This window comes from Giraffa tippelskirchi, chromosome 12, assembly GCF_054371585.1.
Source record: "Giraffa tippelskirchi isolate mGirTip1 chromosome 12, T2T-mGirTip1v1.2.pri, whole genome shotgun sequence".
Taxonomy (NCBI): Eukaryota; Metazoa; Chordata; class Mammalia; order Artiodactyla; family Giraffidae; genus Giraffa; species Giraffa tippelskirchi.
The window spans coordinates 83158531-83179962 of record NC_137286.1 but is presented as its reverse complement, the minus strand read 5'-3'; the positions used below and the strand labels follow the sequence as shown (position 1 = coordinate 83179962).

The following is a 21432-nucleotide window of genomic DNA, read 5'->3' as shown; positions in this document are numbered from 1 at the left end:
CTTTTTCTCTAGTTGCAGTGAGCAGGGGCTACTCTCTAGTTGCGGTGGCTTCTCTTGTTGCAGAGCTTGGGCTCTAAGACGTGTGGGCTTCAGTAGCTGTGGCTCCCTGGCTCTAAAGCACAGGCTCAGTAGCTGTGGCTTAGCTGCTCCGTGGCATGTGAGATCTTCCCGGCCAGGGATGGAATCCGTGTCTCCTACATTGGCAGGCACTTGTCCTATGCTCTAGAGGGAGACATTATCTCCAAAGCTCTTCACTAAACAAACACACTTAAAAAGATATTCTGGAACAAAAGGGCAGGCAGGTCCTCGTTTACAAGATGTGCAGAAATGCAAGAAGCTGATAAGGAATTGTTTCTCAACATCTCTGTAAACTCATGAGGTATTTCCTATCTCTGTCCCTTGAAAAGGTCTGGAGACAATGACCAACCCAGTATTAGTGAATATCCCTGCTACTAAGTCACTTCAGTCGTGTCCAACTCTGTGTGACCCCACAGACGGCAACCCACCAGGCTCTGCCGTCCCTAGGATTCTCCAGGCAAGAATACTGGAGTGGGTTGCCATTTCCTTCTCCAGTGCGTGAAAGGGAAAAGTGAAAGTGAAGTTGCTCAGTCGTGTCTGACTCCTAGCGACCCCATGGACTGGAGCCTACCAGGCTCCTCCGTCCATGGGATTTTCCAGGCAAGAGTACTGGAGTGGGGTGCCATTGCCTTCTCCCTAGTTCCCAAATATTGAAAACATTGAAATATTATTTTCGTCTGAAAGGAACCAGGGCTTCTTGGAGAAATGGCTGAATATAGGTCTTTTTTTTTTTTTAAGTCACTCAGTCATGTCCAACTCTTTGCGATCCCATGGACTATACAGTTCATGGAATTCTCCAGGCCAGAATACTGAAGTGGGTAGCCTTTCCCTTCTCCAGGGGGTCTTCCCAACCCAGGGATCGAAGCCAGGTCTCCTGCATTGAGGGCGGATTCTTTACCAGCCGAGCCACAAGGGAAGCCCATAGAATTGGACTATCACCCTTTTACAACCTCTGTGGTATGTGAAGCATCAAGCGCTGTCAAAACCATGAAAACAGAGACAGCCAGACATTGTGTGTCTCCTGTTGTCTTGCCAAAGAGTTCAATCTAGTTTCTGGATCCAGCTGCCCAGTAGCAGCCAGTACAGAGGGCAGAAAAGAGATTGAAGCATGCCAAGAGTATGCAGTCAGCAAAACCAGGCTGTGGGAAATTTCTATATGTCAACAGCCTTGGTTCCTCAATGGATAACTTGAGATGGGTGATGAACTTATAGACTGAGATTTGAAAGACATATCAACTTTTTTAAATGGACAAGACTAGCCTGTAGTGCCTAGGGCAGCACATTAGGTAATAAGATTATAATAAAGAAGGGAATAAAAAATACTGGTTACCTGACAAAGGGAGGGGATAGTAGGAAAGGTGGATCTATGGGAGGGCTTTGCTGGTACCTGATAAAGTTCCTTTTCTTAATCTTGAACCATGCATTTTATTCATGTGGTTTTCTACATCTGTATATTATTTTACAATAAAAAGATTTTTTTAAAAACATATGTTCAATAAGAAGCTAGCTTAGGCATTGTGCTTATTTTTCCGCTTCACAGACAAGCAAGAATTGAATTTCAATAGATTCTTGAAAGCTTGGGAGGACCTACAGAATTATGCATCATTATCAAATTGCTGTGTTACTGAGCACTCTTATCAGTTCAGTTTAGTTCAGTCGCTCAGTCGTGTTCGACTCTTTGCAACCCAGTGAACCACAGCATGCCAGGCCTCCCTGTCCATCACCAACTCCCGGAGTCCACCCAGACCCATGTCGACTGAGTCGGTGATGCCATCCAACCATCTTATCCTCTGTCATCCCTTTCTCCTCCTGCCCTCAATCTTTCCCAGCATCAGGGTCTTTTCAAATGAGTCAGGTCTTCGCATCAGGTGGCCAAAATATTGGGAGTTTCAGCTTCAACATCAGTCCTTCCAATGAACACCCAGGACTGATCTCCTTTAGGATGGACTGGTTGGATCTCCTTGCAGTCCAAGGGACTCTCAGGAGTCTTTTCCAGCACCACAGTTCAAAAACATCAATTCTTTGGCGCTCAGCTTTCTTTATAGTCCAACTCTCACGTCCATACATGACCACTGGAAAAACCATAGCCATGACTAGATGGACCGTTGTTAAAAAAGCAATATCTCTGCTCTTCAATATGCTGTCGAGGTTGGTCATTAAATATGGCACCAAATTAGCGTAAGATCGCATAGATTCAATGCAGAAAATGTCCCAGTATTCTTTTTTTTCTAATACTATTTTTATAAAAGTGAAATTTGTTCATCATATAAAACTTTGCAACAGAAAAACTGAGATGAAAAACATGCTGTTATTCTGTTCTCCAGAGATAACCATAAACAATATTTTGGTATGTTTTCTATTACATATTAATACACTTGCATTGGGAAAATGTCTTTTTGGACCTACTTTACGTTCTCATCTCAGGCTCTGTGCTCACAGAGGCCTTTCATGAAGGCCATTTAAGCTCCTGATCCCTTTCGAAATAGAATTTATTATGCTGGACCATTTTTTTCATAGGTGGTCTACATCACGCAGCGGCCCGAATTTCCGGTGATAATGTGTATAAGCACTTGAAGTACGAAGGCGGGATTCACCGGGTTCAGCGCATCCCCGAGGTGGGGCTGTCATCCCGGATGCAGCGTATTCACACGGGAACGATGTCGGTGATTGTCCTCCCCCACCCAGATGAGGTAACCCCCTGCAGGATCCCTGAACCGTTATCTGTGAAGATCAGCCGGAATTGCACCGTCCACGAAAAGCTCCTGTGCGTCTGTCTACTTAGAGAATGCTTCTGCACCCAAAACGTGTGAAGTTCTTTCCCCCCACGAAGCAATTCCTCCATTCTCTGTGGACAGCACGCGACTGTCCTACAGTTCAGCTCACCTCTGACACCGTCTACGAGGGGAGGTGGCGTCAGGTTCCACAAGCTGGACTCAGCCCCACAGGACAGCCGCCCCTCCCACGTCAGAGCCAGACGCAAGACCAGGCTGTCTCCTGTGTTCCTGACCAGCTGGTTATTCATCTGGAGGGTCCCGTGACCCCCTCCTTAGTCTCAGTAATTTACTAAAGGGGCTCACGGAACACAGGAAAAAATGTCCTTACTAGCGCGTGCATGCTGTCGTGTCCGACTCTCTGTGACCCCATGGACCTCTCTCCGTGGAATTCTCCAGGCAAGAATACTGGAGCGGGTTGCCATGCCCTTCTCCAGGGGATCTTCCCAACCCAGGGATTGAACTCACGTCTCCTGCATTGGCAGGCGAATTCTTTACCACTAAGCCACCTGGGAAGCTCATACTTACTAGACTACTGCTTTATTACAAAAAATATAACTCAGGAAGGTCCAGATGGAAGAAACTCATAGAACACAAAGAGGTGTAGGGCTTCCATACCCTCTCCAGGCTCGCAACCCTGCCTGCAGCATCACGTGTTCACCAGCCTGGAAGTGCTCTGAACCCTGTGCTTGGGGGGCTTTTATAGGGTCTCCATACGCAGACATGATTGGTTAAATCAGTAGACTTTGGGGATTAATTCAACCTCTAGCCCCTCTCCCTCGCTGGAGACTGGAGTGGAGAAGCTCCAGCCCTAGTCCTGTGTTTGGTTCCTCTGGCCATCAGTTCCCATGCTGTGGTTATCCAGGGATTCCAAAATATCACCTATTAACATAAAGTCAAATGTGGTTCACAGGGGCTTGCTATGAATAATAAAAGACACCTTTGTCATTCTTATCACTTAGGAAAATATCCAAGGGTTTTAGGAGCTCTCTGCTGAGAACTGAACAAAGACCAATATATATTTCTTACCATAAATCACAATATCACAATTAATACTTAGTCCAGTTAATAGTTTCCTCAGTCATCAAAAAGGAACCTTATAGCTATTTTCTTAAACCAGAATGCTATCAGGTTTCACTTATTGCAGTTTGTTATAACTCTTTATGCCTGGAACAGTCTTCCAACCTTTTTGTTTTTTTTAATGACATTGTCGTTTTGAAGAGTCTAGACCTTTTGTCTTGTAGAATGTTCCACATTCTGGATTCGTCTGACTGTTTCCTTGTAACACTCTTTAACTTGTTCCTTCATCTCCTGCATTCCATGAAAAGTTGTATTTAAATATTTCATTCTATTCAGGTTATACATTTAGAGCAAGAATACTTCGCAGGTGTAGTTATATTCATGTTGCATCTCATCACAAGTCATAGAATATCAGATTGCCCCACTTTTAGTGAGGATCACTTTGAGCATTTAGTGAAGTTGGTGACCACAAAAAAAAATCCTGATTGTGAAAGTATATTTCTCCCTTTATAATAAGGGAGTAATCTAAGTAATATAATAATATAGTAATATAAGTAATCTCTAGGGTAATGTATCCTATTCCCAACAACTTTTCTTCCATGGTCTTTAACATCCAGTAGTGATCTTTGCCTGAATTAGTTATTTAGTTTGGTATTTCAAAATGATGATTTTCTAATTTCATCATTCCTGCTTCATGTATTAACTGGCATTCTTTACTGTGAAAAACTTCCCTCCCCACTACCTTCTCTCCTCCTTTCTTTTGCTTCTCTTTCCATTTTTATTTTACCTCATTATAAACTCATATATTGAATTTTGTATGTTTGTGACTTCATTATAGACTTACAGATTCATTTTTTAAGTTCAATAAGATATAATCACTATTATTTTTCTTTTTGAAAAAATTGAGGTATTGTTGATTTACATTATGTTTCAGGTGTACAACATAGTGATTCACTATTTTGAAAGGTTATACGCCATTTATAGTTATCATAAAATATTGGCTTTCTTCCCTGTGCTGTATAATATATCCTTATAGTTCATTTATTTTATACATAATAGTCTGTACTTCTTACTCCCCTACATCTATTCCTCTCCTCCCCCTTTCCTCTCCTCACTGGTGAGCACTAGTTTGAGTCCATTTCTTTTTTTATTATATGCACTAGTGTGTCTTAATTTTTAGACTCCATATATAAGTGATACTATACATATTTGTCTTTCTCTGTTCGACTTATTTCACTAAGCACAGTACCCTCCAAGTTCATTTATGTTATTGCAAATTGCAAAATTTCATTTTTTCTGGCTGAGCAGTATTCCAGTGTGTGTGTGTGTGTGTGTGTGTATGTGTGTGTGTATGTGTGAGTGTATGTGTGTGTGTGTGTGTGTGTCACATCTTTATCCATTCACGGATACTTAGGTTGCTTACGTATCTTGGCTGTTATAAACAATGCTGCTGTGAACATTGGGGTGAATATATCTCTTTGAGTTAAGGATTTTATTTTCAGATACATACCCAGGAGTGGAATTGCTGGATATGTTAGTTTTATTTTTAGTTTTTTGAGAATCTTCCATGCTACTTTCCACAGTGATGCACCAATTTATATTCCCACCAACAATGTACAAGGGTTTCCCTTTCCCCATATCCTCCCTGACATTGGATGATAGCCATTCTTTCTGATGATAAGCCATTCTGACAGGTGCAAGGTGATGCCTCACTGTGGTTTTGATTTGCATTTCTCTGATGGTTAATGATGTGGAGCATCTTTTCATGTGCCTGTTGGCCACTTGAGCATCTTCTTTGGTAAAATGTCTATTCATGTCTTCTACCTTTTTAAAAAAAGATATTTTGTATCTAATATAGCTTTGTGGGATGATAGATAATAAAACTTTTGAAAGATTATGTAACTCAGTGTTCTCATAGTGGTCTCATTAATCTGTTAAAAATAGCATCTGTTGGAATAGGGTGTTTATGGTTCTTTCTTTGTTATAAGTTATTTCACCTCTTAGTCAAATGGCTGTGATTTAAAACAGTACAGTTTATTTGAAAGACCTTGGGATCAATTTAATATTTAAGTATTTGTTGAGTATGGAATTTACTCATGCTGTGCTTTTGGTTCCAGGTAGATGTGAAAGTGGACCCTAAGGACTTGCGAATAGATACATTTCGAGCCAAAGGAGCAGGAGGGCAGCATGTCAATACAACTGACAGTGCTGTCAGGCTCGTCCACATCCCCACAGGTGAGCCAGTCCTTTTGCCTTTGTACTTGTAACTCTTTTTTTCACATCTTATAAAACTGTTCAGCATTTAGAAAGAGTTTTATGTTAGTGTCTGTTTGCTGGCACAAACCCTTTAAAGGTGACACTGGAGGGACTTCCCTGGTGGTCCAGAGGCTAAGACTCCACACTCTCCCATTGCAGAGGGCCCGAGCTCAATCCCTAGTCAGGGAACTAGATCCCACATGCCACAACTAAGAGATACTGCATGCCACGATGAAAGATCCCTCGTGCTGCAAGTGAGACCTGGAGCTGCCAAATAAATACCTAAATAAGTACATACATAAAAGACTTTCTAAAAAAAAAAAGTGATACCGAGTCGTGGGTTCAAAGTCTCCAGTGTGTTCATATTCCCTTCTGTTTGGACAAAGTACCTCCTTGGCTGTGTGTATACATATAAGAGTGAGGTTCTAAACACTCTCAGTGCATGGGCGCCACTTATCCAGTAATAAGTTTCAACAGTCGGGGAGTGAATCAGCTTTTTTTTTATTAGGGCCCCTGAAATGTCAGCATTTGTAGATCTTTTTCTCTTGGGTAGTTTTCTCCTAAGAAGGCTCGCCCAGGACACACCTGACAGTAAAGTCAAGGTCTCCCTATTCAATAAGCAAACTTTTACTTAATCCTCTCGTTTTTCAGTCTTGTGCCTCACACTTGCCTTCCTTTGTAGTTTTGAAGACTCAAGTCTGGAACTTTCCTTATTTCATTCTCTAAAGACTGTACCTCCTGCCTCCTACAGGTTGAGGGAGGGCACTTGAAAATGTGGTTGTTATATAGACTTTCTGTTTCTAGTCCCCAAATGGTCAACCCCAATTTCTGGGTTTCCTCATTATGGTGCTTCATAAAAGCCTATACATATATGTTAAAATATAAAGAAATACAAGGAAACAGTTATTTTAAAATTCTAGGTAGTGGTTACTTCTGGGAGGCATGACATAGCTTCTTGTTTGGAAGGGGGCAAATGGGAGGTTTAAAGGGCATTTAGAAATATTCTCTGTGGCTCAGCTGGTAAAGAATCTGCCTACAGTGTGGGAGACCTAGATTCGGTCCCTGCTTGGGAAGATCCCCTGGAGAAGGGAAAGACAGCCCACTCCAGTATTGGGGCCTGGAGAATTCCATGGACTGTATAGTCCATGGAGTAGCAAAGAATCGGACACAACTGAGTGACTTTCACTTTCAGCAATATTCTATTTAAGCTGCGTGGTACATATATATTCTTTTACATTATGTATATTCTTCCCTATGTGGAATATACAATTGACCCTTGAACAACATGGGTTTCAACTGCATTTTGTTTTTGTTTAGTCACTAAGTCGTGTCCAACTCTTTACAACCCCATGGACTGCAGCCTGCCTTTCTTCCTTGTCCTTTGCTATCTCCCAGAGTTTGCTCAAACTCATGTCCATTGTGTTGGTGATGCCATCCAACCATCTCATCCTCTGTCGCCCCCCTTCTCCTCCCGCCTTCAATCCTTCCCAGCATCAGGGTCTTTTCCAGTGAGTCAGCTTTTCCCATCAGGTGGCCAAAGTACTGGAGCTTCAGCTTCAACGACAGTCCTTCCAATGAATATTCAGGACTAATTTCCTTTAGGACTGACTGGTTGGATCTCCTTGCTGTCCAGGAGACTCTCAAGTCTTTTTCAACATGACAATTCAAAAGCATCAATTCTTTGGTGCTCAGTCTTTTTTGTCCAGCTCTCACATCTGTACATGACTACTGGAAAAACCATAATCTTTGACTCTACGGACCTTGGTTGGCAAAGTGATGTCTCTGCTTTTTAATACACTGTCTAGGTTTGTCATAGCTTTCCTTCCAAGGAGCAAGAGTCTTTTAATTTCACGGCTGCAGTCACTTTGCAGTGATTTTGGAGCCCAAGAAAATAAAGTCTGACACTGTTTCCAATTTTTCCCCTTCTATTTGCCGTGAAATGATGGGGTCAGATGCCATGATCTTAGTTTTTTGAATGTTGAGTTTTAAGCCAACTTTTTCACTCTCCTCTTTCATTTTCATCAAGAGGCTTTTTAGTTTGTCTTCACTTTTTGCCATAAGGGTGATGTCATCTGCATATCTGAGGTTATTGATATTTCTCCCAGCAATCTTGATTCCAGCTTGTGATTCATCCAGTCCAGCATTTCACATGATGCACTCCACATAGAATTTAAATAAGCAGGGTGACAATATACAGCCTTGAAGTACTCCTTTCCCAATTTCGAACCAATCTGTTGTTCCATGTCCATTTCTAACTGTTGCTTCTTGACCTGCATACAGGTTTCTCAGAAGAGGGGTACGGTGGTGTAGTATTCCCACCTCTTGAAGAATTTTCCACAGTTTCTTGTGATCCACACAGTCAAAGGCTTTAGTGTAGTCAGTGAAACAGAAGTAGATGTTTTCCTGGAATTCCCTTGCTTTTCCTGTGATCCATGGAATGTTGGCAATTTGATCTCTGGTTCCTCTGCCTTTCCTAAATCCAGCTTGTACATCCAGAAATTCTCGGTTCATGTACTATTAAAGCCTAGCTTGAAGGATTTTGAGCATTACCTTGCTAGCATGTGAAATGAGTGCAGTTGTCTGATAGTTGGAACATTCTTTGGCATTGCCCTTCTTTGGGATTAGAATGAAGACTGACCTTTTCCAGTCCTGTGACCACTGCTGAGTTTTCCAAATTTGCTGGCATATTGAGTGCAGCACTTTTATCAGCATCATCTTTTAGGATTTGAACTAGTTCAGCTGGAATTCCATCTCCTCCACTAGCTTTGTTCATAGTAATGTTTCCTAAGGCTCAATTGACTTCACACTCCAGGATGTCTGACTCTAGATTAGTGACCATACCATCATGGTTTTCCAGGTCATTAAAACCTTTTTTATATAGTTTGTCTGTGTATTTTTGCCACTTCTTTCTAATCTCTTCTGCTGCTTTTAGGTCCTTACCTTTTCTGTCCTTTATTGTGATGATCCTTGCATGAAAGCTTCCCTTGATATCTCCAGTTTTCTTGAAGAATTCTCTAGTGTTTCCCATTCTATTGTTTTCCTGTATTTCTTTGCATTGTTCACTTAAGAAGGCTTTTACCTCTCCTTGGTACTCTCTGGAACTCTGCATTCAGTTGGGTGTATCTTTCCCTTTCTCCCTTGCTTTTCACTTCTATTCTTTTCTCAGCTATTTGTAAAGCTTCCTCAGACGACCACTTTGCCTTCTTGCATTTCTTTTTCTCTGGGATAGTTTTGATCACCACCTCCTGTAGAATGTTCTGAACCTCCATCCATAGTTCTTCAGGCACTCTGTCTGCCAGATCTAATCCCTTGAGTGTATTGGTCACCTCCATGCATAATCATAAGGGATTTGATTTAGGTCATATCTGAATGGCCTAGTGGTTTTCTCTACTTTCTTCAATTTAAGTCTGAATTTTGCAATAAGGAGCTCATGATCTGAGCCACAGTCAGCTCCCGGTCTTGTTTTTGCTGACTGTATAGGGCTTCTCCATCTTTGGCTGCAAAGAATATAATCGATCTGATTTCATTATTGACCATCTGGTGATGTTCATGTGTAGAGTTGTCTCTTGTGTTGTTGGAAGAGGATATTTGTTATGACCAGTGTGTTCCCTTGACAAAACTCTGTTAGCCTTGATCCTGCTTCATTTTGTACTCCAAGGCCAAATTTTCTATATTCCCGGTATCTCTTGACTGCCTACTTTGCATTCCAGTCCCCTATGATAAAAAAGACTTTTTTGGTGTTGTTCTATAAAGTCTTGTTGGTCTTCATAGAACTGTTCAACTTCAGCTTCTTTGGCATTAGGGGTTGGGGTAGAGACTAAGATTACTGTGATGTTGAATGATTTGCCTTGGAAACCAACCAAAACCATTCTGTCATTTCAAGATTACACCCAAGTACTTCATTTCAGACTGTTTTGTTGACTATGAGGGCGACTTCATTTCTTCTAAGGGATTCTTGCCCACAGTAGTAGTTATAATGGTTATCTGAATTAAATTCGCCCATTCCCGTCCATTTTAGTTCACTGATTCCTAAGATGTCGATGTTCACTCTTGCCATTTCCTGCTTGGCCATGTCTAATTTACCTTGATTCATGGACCTAACATTCCAGGTTCCTATGCAATATTGTTCTTTACAGCATCAGACTTTACTTTCACCACCAGACACATTCACAACTGAACATCATTTCCCCTTTTGTTCAGTCTCTTCATTCTTTCTGGAGCTTATTAGTAATTGTCCCCTGCTCGCCCCCAGTAGCATATTGGACACCTTCTGACTTGGAGGACTCATCTTCCCGTGTCATATCCTTTTGCCTTTTCATACTGTTCGTGAGGTTCTTGAGGCAAGAATACTGGAGTGTTGCCATTCCCTCCTCCAGTGGACCATGTTTTGTTAGAACCACCTGGGTCTATATAAATGCAGATGTTTTTCAATAAATGTGTATTTGTATTGTAAATTGAAACACCTTATTTAGATATCAGAATCTAAAGAGCCGTCTACAGCAATTATCATCATAACTCACGTATAGTTTCTGGAGTGTGCTTCATCTAAAATGTTTTTCATTCTTTTCCTGATTAACCTTTCCCCCTTTAAAACGTTCCTCAGTTTTATCTTTTTTTATCAGTTTTATTGTGATGTAATAGACACCGCGGGGTTTCCCAGGTGGCTCAGTGGTAAAGAATCTGCCAGCAATGCAGGAGACACCTGTTTAATCCCTGAAGGAAGATCTCTTGGAGCAGGAAGTGGCAACCTGCTCCAGCATTCTTGCCTGGGAAATCCCACTGATGGAGGAGCTGGGTGGGCTGCAGTCCGCGGGGTCACACAAAGAATCAGACACGTCTGAGCGACTGAGGATGTGCGCACACACTGTTTACCTCTGATCCCTGTTGTTTTTCAGGACTTGTAGTGGAATGCCAGCAGGAACGATCACAGATGAAAAACAAAGAAATAGCTCTGCGTGTGTTGAGAGCTAGACTCTACCAGCAGATTATCGAGAAAGACAAGTGTCAGCAACAAAGTGCGAGAAAACTGCAGGTAAGATTTATTGAGTGAAATAACTTAATGGCTCTGTACAGAAAGCCGTCATCTCGTGTAGGAAAATGGAGTAAATATTCTTAATTGAGTGGAAGTACCTTGGAGCACTGGAAAACATGTTCGTTTGTAAATAGCAGTAATTTAATACTGGTTGGTTATGGCTAAACTCAGACATGCCAATTTGCAAATAAGGAGAGGAGATACGTATAAACTAAAAATTGTTTCCCAATTGTGTTCTGTGTTAATATCATAGCTATCTTTAAGAGGAAATCAGTTAAAAGACAATTCTTCAGAAATTAAGAGATTTTTCAGGTTATTAATTTAAAAACTTATGCTTTTATTATAATTTTATGTGAAATCAAAAATATATGGCATGCAAAAAAACTGGTAATAGTGATTGCTTCTGATGTAGTCTGGGAACAAAGAATAGAAAAGATTTATTTTTTGTTTATACTCTTTTTTACTTTTAAAATTTTGTACTATATACATTTATATTATTATTTGTACAAATATATACATAGATAAGTTTTAAGCAAAATGAATAAATGTCATTGTTTTAAGTAAACCAAGTGTTGTATGATTTTAACTTCTGCAAAAGTAAAGTTTGTCTTTGAGAGAAACTGGAAGAGACAGTGGAACCCAGAAATAACTGTGTTTGTGTGTTATTTGCAGGTAGTTGTACTTCAGTAAATATGGGAGATTTTGTGGCCTGTTAGGATAATGAGATTGTATAAAACTAAACATCAATTATTCTTTTCACCTCAGTGCCCTAGTCTTTCACACTTTTACCCTTCTCATTTCCCTTACTAACTTGCAGATAGTAAAAGTGACAGGATAAATAATATATCAATCTTAAACATTAACAGCTCTGCCACATTTAATGAAAGACATCGGGTTTTTTAAAAAATATTTATGTGGCTGCACTGGTTCTTAGTTGCGGTATGTGGGAACTAGTTCCCTGACCAAGGATCGAACCTGAGCCTCCTGAGTTGAGAGCACAGAGCCTTTAGCCACTGGACCACCAGGGAAGTCTCAGACATTGTGTTTTACTTGCCATTTGACATTCTGGCATCACACAGTAATTTTCAAAGTAAGTATTGGTGATCGGCCTTTGCAGATTTGGGGGGTTGTATCTACTTCCATAGTTTGGTTTGAAAGGCCAGAAAAGACCTTCTTGCCTCCCTTTGTCCATCTGTGTGAAGTTTTTTAGTAGGTGTCTCTAATGCTTAGGGGTTTTTCTTCTGCCAATATATACAGGAGCTTTTCTATGGAAGGCAGTGTGCCATGTTCTGAACCCTGGCTCCACTTGGCACCTGAAGAGCTTTGTAGATGCTGAGATTCTGATATAACTGATCTGGTTGGGATCCTAGACACTAATATAGTATTTTGGGATAGTGGTTTCCAGACCTGGCTGGTTGCAGAATGGATGGCCTGGGGAATGTTTTAAAAATACATTACCCATAATTTAGTATTTGTTAGGTTAGGCTTTGGAATCTTTCAACAATTTCCTAGATGCTCAGCCATACTTAAGAGCTTAGTTTCATATTGTTTGCTTTGTAAGTTGTAGGACTGTCTTTTTTTTATCTTAAAAAGGGAAAGTGATATACTTGTAACTTACATTGTATATCAACTATGCTTCAATAAAAAATAAATAATACAATAAATTGTCAAATCAAAAGTGAAAGTGAGCGAGACAGGGTATTGTGTGCCTTGTATGTGAGGGAGGGAGGCCGATGAGCCGACTGGACTACGAATAACCACTGCATAAGGTAGACTGGTGTGCCGTGAAGAAGATTCCAAGTGCCTGGGGTTTCGAAGGAGGAAGATAACATATTTTTTATGTTGGGACCAGAAAAGTAGAGACAGTACAAGAGTGCTAGGAAGCGCGTCCCTTGAGGTGATGTTTTAGCTGAGTTAACAGACTTGCACATAATGAAATGGCATACTAAGTGGTATCTTTGAGGTTCACATATTTTCAGAAATAATATTGGGAAAGTTGGCCATGTTATGAAGTACAACTGAATGCTGAGTTGAGTTGTGAGTGCTTAGTACTCAAGGAGCCAAAGAAGGAAATTGACAAAAAAAAAAACCCCAAACACTGTGCTTTAGGAAGACTAAGCAGGGCAACTCACTGTAAACAGAGAAATGGAAGATTAATCAGGAGATTTTTACAGGAATGTAGTGAAAGTAGTGAGCCCTTGAATAAAAATGGCAAGGGCAGGATATAATAAAAGACCCTTGAAACCATTGGAACTGGGGACTTAGAGGACGAGATGAGTTGAAGGTCCTTTCAGTGTCTGTATCAAAGCCTGGCAGACAGTCAGTCCCCATGAAATGTCTGTCAAAGTGCGTAGGATGTCAAGTTCCCTACTTAGATCAAAAGGAACATTGTGGGGTCATTTACAGAAACCACAGGGAAGAACTGAATGATATAGAAAGATAATTTGGTTTTAAATATTTGAAGTTTGACATACCAAAGAAACATTCATTCTTCTCCCATAACTAAGCTTTACAAACCTATAGTCTGAGACAGTAAGTTCTGCCCATTCTTATTCCTGGCCACTTTGTAGCTTTGAATTTAGAAAATAATTAAACTGTTAAAATAGAAAAGTAATTTGCAAGCACTTTTTCCATTGTGATAACGATAACGATAAAGTTAAAATATGAATTGCTTTTTGTCATGGCACAGGTGGGAACAAGAGCCCAGTCAGAGAGAATCCGGACATATAATTTCACCCAGGATAGAGTCACGGACCACAGGATAGCGTATGAAGTTCGAAATATTAAGGTAATAACACTGAGTATGTTTCATATGCCTTTGATTTTTGAAGAAAGTACAAATTCTAGAGTAATCTTTGAAATATTACCATGTAACTGAGATAGTTTATGTTAGTACCCCAAATCTGCAAACATTTTTCTTAGTTTGCTGATAAGAAATATACTCTATGCCAATATGGAAAAGCTGTCTTTTAATTCAAAATTCTGTTATGCAATCACAGTGTATCAGTGGATTTTCAGTATACGTCTATCAGTTTTCTATTGCCGTATAACAAGTAACTGCAAATTTATTGTCTTAAAAGAATGCCTATTTATCATCTCAGTTACTGTATGTCAGAAATCCAGGTGTGACAGAGCTGAGTTCTCTGCTCTAGGTCTCACAAAGCTGAAATCAAGGTGCTGGCCAGCTGGCATGCCTTTCTAGAGCTTGGAGTCCTCTTCCGAGCTCATGTGGTTGTTGGCAGAGTTCTGTTTCCTTGAGTTGTAGGATTGAAGTCCCCATCTTCTTGCTGGTCGTCATCTGTGTGCTGCTCTCAGCTCCCAAAGGCCGCCCACAGTTGCACGCTGTCTAGTCCCACCAGTGGGCCCTCTCCCACTGAAACTCTCGCAGAAATGGCCTTTTTAAGGGATTGCCTGTTTAGGTCAGCCCCACCTGGAAAAGCATCAACTAATTAGTCATCTGATCACTGGAGTGATCACCATCACAGCTTCTGCCTGCTCTTAAGGAAGGGGATTTTGCAAGGTGTGGACGCCAAGAGGCGTCTTAGAATTCTGCCTACCACAATATGTATCATGAGATTCAGGTGTTACAATGATGCTTTCAGGGAAAAGACCCTGTCAGTTTGGTTTGAACATTAACCTAACTAAATCCCATGTCTCCAGGATCATTGACAGTAATCCACTAATGACAAAGCACAGAAAAAAATTTTTTTTCTTCCATTGAAAGGGAAAATAAACTGGTTCCCATAAAGGACTACGTGGAAAAGGCAGGAGGTAGAAGGTTTTGATCCTTGTCCTTGCTACCGTGTGATACCTCGGGCTTCTTTCACTTGATTCTGTCTCATTCTGTATGCAGAATTGAAGTCCTGATTTTACAGAACAAGTATCTATGGTTTTAACATATTTAGAAATTTCTGTGTTTCTTATGACACTTCCTCTGTCTTCTCAGCAATTTCAGTCTGTCTTCATAGGAACATAATAGCCTGTTGAAAAGGAGAAAATATTGACCAACTTCCCTTTCCTCAGGAAACACACAGTAGTAATACCCAAACATGTTTGGCCATATTGTTCTAATTACAACATAATTTTTCAGTTGTTTTTCTTAGAGTGGTGATGGTTTACCATGTGTCAGCTCCATTTTTGTGACCAGTAATATTTTTTAGACGCGCACATAGGTGCTCAGCAGTGTATTCAGTCATGAAACAGAGGTTAACTGGTTTGTATAATTATAAAATATATGACCTTGGCCTAAATACTAATATGTTACTACTAACTAAACTAGCATGCCAGCGTCAGAAAGAACAAGGACAGTCATATTGGTATGCTCTACTAATCACTAACCAACTTAAAGGGAAAGAAAGAAAATGCTCCATATTAGTGAAGGGAAAAGGTTTGAAAATGGTATGAAAAAAACATTGTTGCAGTAAAACATTAAAATCTGTGCAGAAGGGAATGGCAACCCACTCCGGCATTCTTGCCTGGAGAATCCCATGGACAGAGGAACCTGGTGGGCTACAGTCTATGGGGTCGCTCTGTCCGTGACTTAGTGACTAAACTACTCAGACTCTTAAGGTAATTTCATTGTTGGTAACCTGATATTAGGATGTTTTCCATATTGCTCATTTTTTTTTGGTCCCAGTTGAGACAGAATCTCATCAGATCCTGACATCTCTCCTAGGGGGAGAATGTCCCAGACCAAGGGGGTGGGCAGGTCTTGAGGTGAGAGCAGTTACTACACAGAACTCCCCTCTGTGCTCATTCTTGTGAAGTTAAGAGGCAAGGTGACTGGTGCAGGATTCCTTCTCAGGATCCTGTTTGTTCCCACATTAGTTCATATCAGGGCACTTTAATCTGGAGGGTGATACTGTAACTTGATTGAACTAATTCGCTTATAATTATTGATAGCTGTTTTATTTAATACCCTCCCACATACAGTACTGGGGACCACTGTAAACCTCTCAGACGACTTGTATTTTTGTAGCACTACTAGATTTATTTATATCCCTATAAAGAGAACTGTGAAAGTCACTCAGTCGTGTCCGATTCTTTGTGACGCCATGGGCTATACAGTCCATGGAGTTCTCCAGGCCAGAACACGAGTGGGCAGCCTTGGACTTTGACAGATGTCCTGCTGTGTGTTTGAAACAGGAAAGTCAAAGTGTCTCCTGTTTGTCAGCCTCCGCAGGTAGCAAAATGGAGGAGCAGGAAAGCCTGCCGTTCGCCACACGAACAGCCATTGACCCGGAGTGGAGGGTGTGTGGGCAGGTGCATGGCACACGTGTGTGGTTTCCAGCCCTGCTGATGGCGGGGGCTCGGAGGGTCACAGAGGGAGGAGGGTCCACGACCCTCGGCCACCTGCCAGACTGAAGGCCAAAAGCAACTCGATGTAAAATTCGGCACCGTCTTCCCTCCCCGAGCCCCTTCTCTGATAGACCTACTCCCTTACACTTGGTCCCTCTCAAGGCTGCAAGGTCTGTTGCCTCAGGCGGCCGGAGAGCTTAACCTCCAGTCTCTACCCCGATCCCAACCCTGTGGTTTCTCAGCATCTGTTGTGTGAGCTACTGAAGTGACCTCTTCCTCCCTCTGATGGAAAGCTCACCTGGCACTTTTTGGATTATAGAATTCATCTCCCGCCTTGTCACTTTGGGAATTTTGAATTTCTTTGCTTTTGTTTTTAAGAAGTAACCTAAAATTTCCTACAACACTAAATAAAATGGTACTGGTCCTATCTTTCAAAAAAATTAAAATCTGTACACAGGACAGAGAAGGAAACTAGGCAGACTGAATGATTTAGGACCTGAGAGCTATATTGGTGGGCCTTAGGTGGTGTTATGTGTGCAGGCAGTATGCACAGTAGCAAGCTTTGTTTTTTTTGCTCCAAGCTCCTCAAAAAGTCGCATTTGGGTTTTTTGGTCTCTTTGTATCTTTTGGGTCCACAATTTGCCCCAGCTGCCCATGCACGCAAGTTATTTTTAGTCCCATACAGTTTCTCTGTATTTTGTTGGAGAGGTGTGTCCAGTGCTGCAAGCGTGGCAGCACTGCAGCAAAGGCTCCCAGGCCCCAGGCCTATCAGTATGAATTCCCACACAATTTATACCTGAGGCTCAGCTTCATTCCCAGGGTGGTGGCAGTAGCCTTGTACATTCCTGCCCTTGGCTTCTCTGAAGTCAGCCAGAAATATGTTTATTATGAATTCCCTTGTAGATAATTTTTTTTTTTTTTTACTTATCTAGATAGTAAGCTCAGATTACCATGTAATATCCGAGCCACTTCCCTGGGGGCTCAGTGGTAAATCACAATGCAAGCAGGACATACAAGAGACGTGGGTTCGATCCCTGGGCCAGGAAGATTCTGTGGGTCAGGAAATGGCAACCCACTCCAGTATTCTTGCCTAAGAAATGCCATGGACGGAGGGGCCTGGAGAGCTACAGTCCATGGGGTCACAAAAGAGTCAGACACAACTTAGCTACTAAACACCACCACCATCATGTAATATATTATTTTGTATTTTTATTCTGTTTCTGAAAGTCCCTGTGCAGATTCCTTAGCACCAGCCTATCTCCTGTCCTGTATTCCAGTTACACTGGAAATCTACTCTTGCCCTGGGTGTTCAGGATACTGTTTCCATACCTCTCTTCATACTCTTTCTTTTGACTGATGTGCTCTGTTTGTCTCTATTTGGAGAAATACTATTCTCTTTTTAAGATCTAATTCAAAATGTTCCTTTTTTGAAAAATTTCTTACACTGTATTATGCTTATGTATTACCTAACTCTCCCACTAGATTATAAGCTTCTGAAAGCTGGAAACTACAGCTCCCTCATCTTTGATCTTTGTGTCACTAGCACTCTGGTTAATCCAATTGAACTTTAAATGTGATGTGATTATCAATAAGAGTAATGACCCTTTTAATATAATTTTCAGATGATGAAATCACACTGGCAATAATCATAATAATTTGAGCTTACAGGGCACACTAATTTTATAAGCAATTTTCAAATTATGTTCAAAATGGTATATAAATCAGTTTTAAAATTTCATCAAGTTTAATCGACATTTTACTATATGCTAGTGTTTTGTAGAATACAAAGATAGTAAGGCATATCTTTCCCCCTACAGTTTAATTTGAGAGATAAATGTGTACACTTAATTTGAAATTTAACTTCAAGACCACTCAGGAAAGACTAAATATAAGAGTAGTTCATGCCTACGTCTAAACTTTAAATGGTCTGTGTTCCAAATGTGAATATTAAAATATTGCTGTTAAGTGAATGTCTGGATTTTGAGCGTTTCCAAAAGAGGAAGCTCTGCTAAATCACTAATCCCAACAACTCTGTTACACAGAAACTTTATAACACAAGAAAGGTGCTCATAGTCATTATTTTACTCATTTCTTAGAGAAACTTCAGGGAGGACTGCTGGGAAGTCTTAACTGAAACAGTTTCCACCCAGTGGAATTATTTGGAGATTTAACAAAAGAGGGGTTTTTTCTTCAACTTTTTATTTTGACAGTTCAAGCACGTGTTTAACGATTAGCTCATATATATATTCCTAGACCTAGATGCAACTTTTGTTAATATTTTGCTATTCTTGCCTTCTCTTCCTCCTCCACTTCCTCTTTCTCTCTATGTATACACTTGGGTTGCAGCTGAACCACTAGAAAGCAAGTTGTAGGACTCAAGACACTTGTCCCCCAAATATTTCAGCATAAATATTTTTCAATTACACAGGACTTCCAGATTTTAAAGACAATGTGTTCCTAATTTAAGAAAAAACAGAACTATTATAAAGTACTTCTGGATTAAATAATTTGAATTTGGAAGATTGACTAATTTTAAAATGCTAATTTAAACTATTTAAGAAAGTATAATTCCGTTTACTTTTTTAGATTCACTTTTTACATAAAAAGTCAATATTAACTAGGGAATCCTCCCAAGTTAGCAGTTGTGTTCATTACATTGTGGATTAGTAATCTTTTGTTGCTATTAAATAATGATTTTAAAGAAACAAAATACATAAATGCTTAATTCTTTGTTGTGTTTCTCCTTTATTCCTAGTAATCTAGTTTTCATGGTAACTGTCTTTTACCAGGAATTTTTATGTGGGGAGAAGTGCTTGGATCAGCTAATTCAGAGACTGCTTCAATCAGCGGATGAAGAAGCCGTTACTGAATTTTTGGATGAAAACCTTAAATTAGTCAAATAAAGTCTGATTTATAATTTATTATTATAGAAATGAAATGGGCCTACATCAAGAAGCAGACCGAAGCAAGGAAGTCTTTATGAAAGTTGTTAAAGTGCAGCTAAAAATACACAGTACTCACAAAAATATTTTTTTAATGAATCAAGTCATGTTTCTTGACCTAAGAGTTTATTTTAGGTTTCCTGGAAAGTACAATCCAGCTCTTCAAGTAGAACCGAAGTATGCATGGTCAGAAAGAGAAAGTATTGAGAATTGACTATGTGATTTAGAGCAGATCGTTTGTTCTCTGTATATACCATTTTTTTTTTTAACCATCTATAAATTTAAATACATTTTAAATCTATTACTTCAGGACTTTGCCCATTGTAAAATCTAGGGATATAAACTTCCTTAAAGACAAAGTACCGTTATTCATGTCAGTGTTAGGACTTAAACTACTACTTTTAAATAAATAAATAAAAGTTGTGAAGAATATGAATCGATAACGATGAGCACTCGTATACAGATGGTCGGGCTCTGGGAGAGCTGAATGGACTCTGTACTGTGCAAACTACAAGTCTGTATTTAAAGCAGGCTCTCTGGCTTCTGCTTCTTATTGTTCTGACTTAATAAACTTCACAAATGGTGTAATATGAGTGATTCACTGGGGCCGATTTTGTGCTGTGACATATAAAACCTAGTCCTTACCTTACAGAGCTTCCGGCTGAACAGGGAACCAAAATATGTCACCAACCCTAATTCAGAGTGGCACACTGTATGTAGTAATCGTTCTTGGGAAGTTTTTTGAGTAAAAAAGGGAGTGGTTGTTATTTTAGACAGTTCCTCAGAAAGGAAATATATGCCAGAAAAGACTGGTTAAAATAGAGTTTTAAGACCAATTGAATTATTTGGAAATAAAGATGAGAGGGAAATTTTTCTGAAATTTTTATTTTGAAAATCAAATACTCAGAAAAGTTTTACAAATAATTTTAAAGAACCAGTTCAATGAATACTATACTCTCTAGATTCAACTATTGTTAATATCTTGTCATATTTGTTTTTTCTCTTTCTCTGATTCACACACATACAGTGGTTGTTGAACTATTTAAAAGTTTGTGTTTTTTTTAATTTTATCTTTTGGGTGCACTTCACAGCATATGGAATCAGTTCCTCAACCAAGGATCAAACCCAAGCCCCCTGCATTGGCAGCATGGAGTCTTAACCACTGGACCGCTAGGGAAATCCCTGGACTATTTAAAAGTTAGTTTCTGATCTTATAACACGACTCCTAAATATTTTATCACATCCTAAGAATAAGGGCATTCTCATACAAAATTATAACTCCATTATCACACTGAAAATTGAAAATGTTAGTCGCTCAGTCATGTCCAACTCTGCGATTCCATGGGCTGTAGCCCACAAGGCTCCTCTGTCCATGGGATTCTCCAGGCAAGAATGCAGGAGTGGGTAGCCATGCCCTCCTCCAGGGGCTCTTTCCAATCTGGGTCTCCCGCATTGCAGGCAGATTCTTTACTCTCTGAGCCATCAGGGAAGCCCAATGTATTATCACACTAATTGTATATTAATAATATAACAATTGTACTATATGACCTAATAGCTATTACAAATTAAAATTTCTTCACTTATCCCCCAAATGTTTTTTTTTTAGCTGTTTTTGTTTGTTTTGTCCAATCCAGGATACAACCAAGATTCACACATTACATTTGCCAGTATCTCTTTAGTTTTTGAATTATCCTCCAATTTTTTCCCCACATGACATGGACTTTTTAGAGTCCCACAGGGTTGTTTTGTAGAATAGTCTACATTCTAAATTTGTCTGGCTGTTTGCTCATACTGTTGGTAACTTTCATTCATACCCTAAAGGTACTATGGGCTTCCGTAGTGGCTCAGCTGGTGAAGAATTCGCCTGCAATGAGGGAGACCTGGGTTCAGTCCCTGGGTTGGGAAGAGTCCCTGGAGAAGGAAACGGCTACCCACTCCAGTATTCTGGCCTGGAGAATTTAATATACTATAATGTAAAATTATGTCTAAAGATGAGTTAAATTCAGATTAAGCAAGTTTGGCAAGAATACTTCAT

The 21432-nt window shown here is 40.1% G+C and overlaps 1 protein-coding gene across 10 annotated transcripts in view; it reads left to right on the top strand.

Moving 5' to 3' along the window:
* MTRF1 (mitochondrial translation release factor 1) overlaps positions 1 to 19985 on the top strand; it is a 60942-nt gene extending 40957 nt beyond the window's left edge. For 6 of the 10 annotated variants that reach the window (XM_081549909.1, XM_081549910.1, XM_081549906.1 and 3 more), the window contains 5 exons: positions 2596 to 2768; positions 5987 to 6104; positions 11021 to 11157; positions 13847 to 13945; positions 19245 to 19985. In XM_081549909.1, coding sequence (XP_081406035.1) covers positions 2596 to 2768; positions 5987 to 6104; positions 11021 to 11157; positions 13847 to 13945; positions 19245 to 19358 — 641 coding nt within the window. In that variant the 3' untranslated portion in view covers positions 19359 to 19985. The remainder of the gene's footprint in view (positions 1 to 2595; positions 2769 to 5986; positions 6105 to 11020; positions 11158 to 13846; positions 13946 to 19244) is intronic. The other 4 variants (XM_081549914.1, XM_081549915.1, XM_081549913.1 and 1 more) reach the window with 1 other exon arrangement.
* Positions 19986 to 21432: the final 1447 nt, after the last annotated feature.